This window comes from Pseudorasbora parva, chromosome 2, assembly GCF_024679245.1.
Source record: "Pseudorasbora parva isolate DD20220531a chromosome 2, ASM2467924v1, whole genome shotgun sequence".
Taxonomy (NCBI): Eukaryota; Metazoa; Chordata; class Actinopteri; order Cypriniformes; family Gobionidae; genus Pseudorasbora; species Pseudorasbora parva.
The window spans coordinates 18,781,676-18,786,416 of record NC_090173.1 but is presented as its reverse complement, the minus strand read 5'-3'; the positions used below and the strand labels follow the sequence as shown (position 1 = coordinate 18,786,416).

At 37.8% G+C, this 4,741-nt stretch overlaps 1 protein-coding gene across 1 annotated transcript; it reads left to right on the top strand.

The window, feature by feature from the left end:
• Nucleotides 1-293: 293 nt before the first annotated feature.
• On the top strand, nt 294-4,227 carry LOC137051312 (uncharacterized). Its single transcript, XM_067428809.1, has 4 exons — nt 294-919; nt 1,153-1,308; nt 1,558-1,656; nt 3,397-4,227. The coding sequence occupies exons 1-4, from the start codon at nt 638-640 to the stop codon at nt 3,694-3,696; spliced, it is 837 nt and encodes a 278-aa protein (XP_067284910.1). The 5' UTR covers nt 294-637; the 3' UTR covers nt 3,697-4,227.
• The last annotated feature ends 514 nt before the right edge of the window (nt 4,228-4,741 follow it).

Here is a 4,741-nt window from a genome sequence, read left to right as displayed (position 1 = left end):
GGATGAATTGGTTGCAGCCATCAAAGAACAATTTGTCATCACCACAGAAATCAGTCTTCAGTACAAAGATGAAGAGTTTGATGACTTTTTCACCCTAACGACCACAAAGGAACTCAAAGATAAAGACACACTGAAAGTAGTGTATGTACCGCTAAACTTAACACTGACCCTTGTTCCCCAGGAAAGCACCCCTGATACCTCCAGTGTGTGCACTTTATCTGAGTCTGTGACACACTCTGAGGGCTCAGATGATACTGTGATTCTGTCTCCTTCACCCTCTGTAAGGCAAAATCCATGGCCTGCTGTATTTCCCATTCCAACTTTCTCACACAACACTGAGCTGGCTTTGAGTCAAGGTAATGAGATTTATTTAAGAGAGGGCACCCTACTGACATCACCCAGTGTCAAAGCGGATATCTTGGAGCGCCTGGCAGAGGCCATGTTTTGCTACACAGCGTACCCCAATGATGCCCAGAGGTCTGCAGTAGCACAGGCACTAATAGAAAAGCATCCCTGTTTGAAGGAGCCTGGCTCTTTTAATGGAATTTATGGGTGGCAACAAAGCCTGAAATACAAATGTGGAAACTATCGTACCAAGCGTAAAGCATTAAGAAGCCCTGAACTCCTGATAAACTGAATGAAATACAAGATGGGAGATGACAGAAAACCTGCTAAAAACATCAAAAAACCAAAGAGGGCAGAAGTAAATTACCTGCCTCAGCACCCTTCTGGTGAAACAGACAGCAGCCTTGAGAATGTGAGGCTTGACTTAATAGAAGCCAGCAAGAAAAGGGACGTCAAAAGCATAAATGACATGATGGCCAGGACATATAGCTGGAGAAGAATGGAAGTGGTTGTCCAGTCCCCAGATGTGGCAAAATTTAAAGAAAGATGGCCTGCCCTCTTTGAACCATTCCAGGTAAATTATTTATTACTGACATGCTTAATATTTTTATTTTATTTTTAAAGGCAAAAAATAGTGAACAAGGTTTTTAATGTGATGCTAGATGCACTTTTTGCTGAACACATACTGAAGACCCACCCAACATATTTTATGGAATATTTGGATTGCATAAAAATGAAACAAAGGTTGCCAATTCTTTACACATCTTGAGTGTTCCAAATAACATTCAAACATTTGATGTATTACAGATAAATGAAGAATTCCGAAGGTGTGCTGCAGTTCCACTTGAATCAGTGTTTATGTCCCAGCTGGACGAGTACACTCCAAAACTTCTCGACCTGTTTAGTGCGAAGGGTGGAGCAGTTGGTCAACGCATCAAGAACTTGTTAATGGAACTGATACAGGTGAGGCAAAAGTGGTAACAATGTTGCAGGGGCATATTAATACATTGAGTACTTTCTCTTTTCTTGCCTAATTGGGTGAATATTGCACACAAAAAAACATGTTTGTTTACAGCTCCTAATTAATTTTAAGTTTAAATGTATATAAAAAAGTAGGTAGTACAGACCCACACTGATAATGGCATTGTATATTTGTAGTTCGTTATATTGCCTGCAAGATTTAGTTTTTCATTATTAACTTACCAACTATAGGATCCAAGTACCTCTGTGGTGAAGAAGAGAGACGTGACTCTGAGATGCCTCATTGAATACATGGGAGAGAGTGGGCAAGAGCTCATCTCTGACTACTATGTAAGTATTGTTTAAAAAGCATAGTTAAATTTTTTTTGGGAAAAGCACTTATTTCTCAGATATCAATCTTATGTCTGCCTGAGTTTACTATGGAGCTGGAGTTGGGGATTGGTTATCTTGTCTTAGAACAAATACTATAATTAGGTGGAAATGGCTAGTGTGGCTCTGTCAAAAGTTCAAAAACACCTACAAACACCCAAATGCATGTGCAGGAACCGGTGTCCAACATTAACCTTTTGGTCTTCCAGTGGCTAGTAGACTTGATTTTAAAAAGACTGTCATTTTTTCCAACTGCAGCTTCACAGAAGTAAAATCCTTGTTTTACATTAATCCAGGAGTCATAACCCACTAAGCAATGTTATGTCCAAAAAATTTCTTTTCCATGTCTTTGCTACTAGAGGAGGACGTTGAAAAGACGTCCACTAAGGAGCCAGAATGAACGTTTTTATGACGTCTGTTTTGGATGTGTTCTGCACGTCTGATATAGATGCTCATGAAACCTCAAGGTTAAACACTAGTTTAAATGTGCTCATTGTTCTCATATTTTCATTTTGTAATTGCAAATAAACTCACAGACAGTGTGTGTTTGTCCAGAAATAATGAATAAAAGAAACTTTGCTCACACCTTTGGACATCTTAGCATCTGTAATTGTCTTTGGATTGTGAGAGGAATCAGACCTGAAGGAAAGACTCTCTGGCTCAGGATTCAATCCAGGATCTTCTTGCTGTGAGGAGCCAGTGTTTTCCCCTTAATCACAGAAATAAGAGACAATTTGATATTTGTCTTCAGACGTCTACAGAAGCTCTTACTGAAAATTAACAGCGGTTTAGATGTTGATATTTATGTTTAATTTGAAGTCACCATTGTGGTGGGAAGTGTTTGCTTTAGTCAGGGCTCTTGGTCCCTGTACTTGTGTTAGTGTTTCTTTGGCTGTTGTAACCTCACAGTATCATCTAAACCTCTGCACATTTTTAGTAAGAGCTTCTGTAGACGTCTGACAGAAATAGACAAATTGTCTCTTATTTCTGTGATTAAGGGGAAAACACTGGCTCCTCACAGCAAGAAGATCCTGGATTGAATCCTGAGCCAGAGAGTCTTTCCTTCAGGTCTGATTCCTCTCACAATCCAAAAACGTGTGAATTACAGATGCTAAAATGTCCAAAGGTGTGAGCAAAGTGTCTTTTTTAGGGGTTCAAGCCCGAAGGGCTGAAACCCTATTGTAATTTTAATTATTTTTGGACAAAAACACGGAGTTGCTTTGCAATTACAAATAGAAACAATGAGCACATTTGAACTAGTGTTTAACCTTGAGGTTCCATGTGCGTCTATATCATAAACACTTTCATTCTGGCCCCTCAGTGGACATCTTTTCAACGTATGCCCTTTAGGGACAAAGATGTCTTTTGGACATATCTTTGCTTAGTGGGAATCATCTGTTATAACTGTAAGTGGCATTTTCAGATACTTTTACTTAACCACACCTGTATGTTACCAGCTGAACCCCTCTCCTCTTTAAGGATTTAGGCCTTGGAGGTGACTTGTGTATGTGATGTAGTCTAGCAGCTTTGTTGTGTCAAGTGAGACTACTTAAAGTTTTACTATGAAGCTAGTTCAACAGGCCAGGCTTTGTGCAGGAGCTAGCTTGACCAAACTTAAAACCTTTTGTGAACTTAAAATGTGTGATTTTATTGAAGATTGTTCTCTGTTGTCACTTATTGTTCTGTTTATGTCGCATACAGGGAAAAACAGAGAGCAGTGTCCATGAGGACTTGAAAATGAGCAATATGCAGATATATGTCTGCTGTGAACCAGATGCAGTGGGCATCATCATTGAGGGAATCCCAGTCCTTACTGATCTTGGAAATCTGGCCAGGGCATGTTGCCTGCTTCTGGGGATGACATATGCTTTGAACCTGCAGTATCCACCACAACTCTGCAAAACATTTGAGGTGTTCCAAAGACTTTTTGTGGGACTTGACACACTGCGCCCAAAACCTTCCTCCCGATTCATGACACTAAAAAACAAACTTCTGAGTTAGTTGGTCAAATGCCAGCCTCGCACTCATAAATGGCAATCTCATTGAGTTTTTCAGAAGATTGTTCTAATTGTTTAATTGTTAATTGGCTGCAGTTCAGAAGTTCTGTTATATAAACCATTTTATGGTCAAATGTTTTAATCCATACTAAGATTTACCGTGCATTTATGGATTGAAGCTGAAGTCAGTTATTTTGTGTCAGATGCCGTGATCCGGCTTCCCTGTGTTTTATCTTAATATCCTTGTATGGATATATTTCAGATTTTTGTAAAATTATGTTTTCCTTGCTTCACCACTCTTGCTCGGTGGGCAGTTTAACTGAGAAAAACGTGATAGTCAAGCACAGACTTTTCTGACAGGTCTGTTATGTCAAATGCTGAGGTCAGAGGCCCTTTATTTTATTTCATTGTCAAATGTTTTTGTAGAATGCACCGATTGTACTCAAAACGTGCTCTTGTATTAGTTTATGTTTTAATACATATGAAAAGGTACTGTACTGTGCACTAGAGTCAGTCCTTTTATGTAAATCGCTTTAATGTCAGTGTTAAGAGTACACAGATTGCACTTTGAAGGTGTTCTATGCTGCACTTAAAGGTCAGAAGTTTCTGTAATGTTTAATGTTAAAATGTTTACATTACCATTGTGTTACATTTACATTAAAATTGATTACAGAAAATGAGTTCGCCCAATTGTTTGTAATAAATGTTGGAAATGAATACCTCTCTTTCCTTATTTATTAAAGTTATGGCAATGCTAACTAAATAATTCTAATCATTTTAACTAATCATTTTTTTCTAAATGAATGAGAGTAAATTAATTAATTAAAATTAAAAAGTTTAATTTTTTGTTTTAAATGTTACTTATTTTAACTAAGTATGATATGGTCAGTATGCTGCTCTTTGTCACAATGGTTAAACTCAATTGTTTTGCTTTATCTTGTAGACTCTACTTGATTTTTTAGCATACAGTAAAATACATAATACTGATTTTTACCAACTCAAAATACCAAGAAGTTCACTAAACTTACAAAAAGTAGTTGGAAAATGTT

Coding starts and splice junctions, on each gene's coding strand:
- LOC137051312 (XM_067428809.1), top strand. CDS start 638: ATGAAATACAAGATGGGAGATGACAGAAAACCTGCTAAAAACATCAAA. Junction 920..1,152: donor CCCTCTTTGAACCATTCCAG/GTAAATTATTTA, acceptor GATGTATTACAG/ATAAATGAAGAATTCCGAAG. Junction 1,657..3,396: donor AGCTCATCTCTGACTACTAT/GTAAGTATTGTT, acceptor TGTCGCATACAG/GGAAAAACAGAGAGCAGTGT.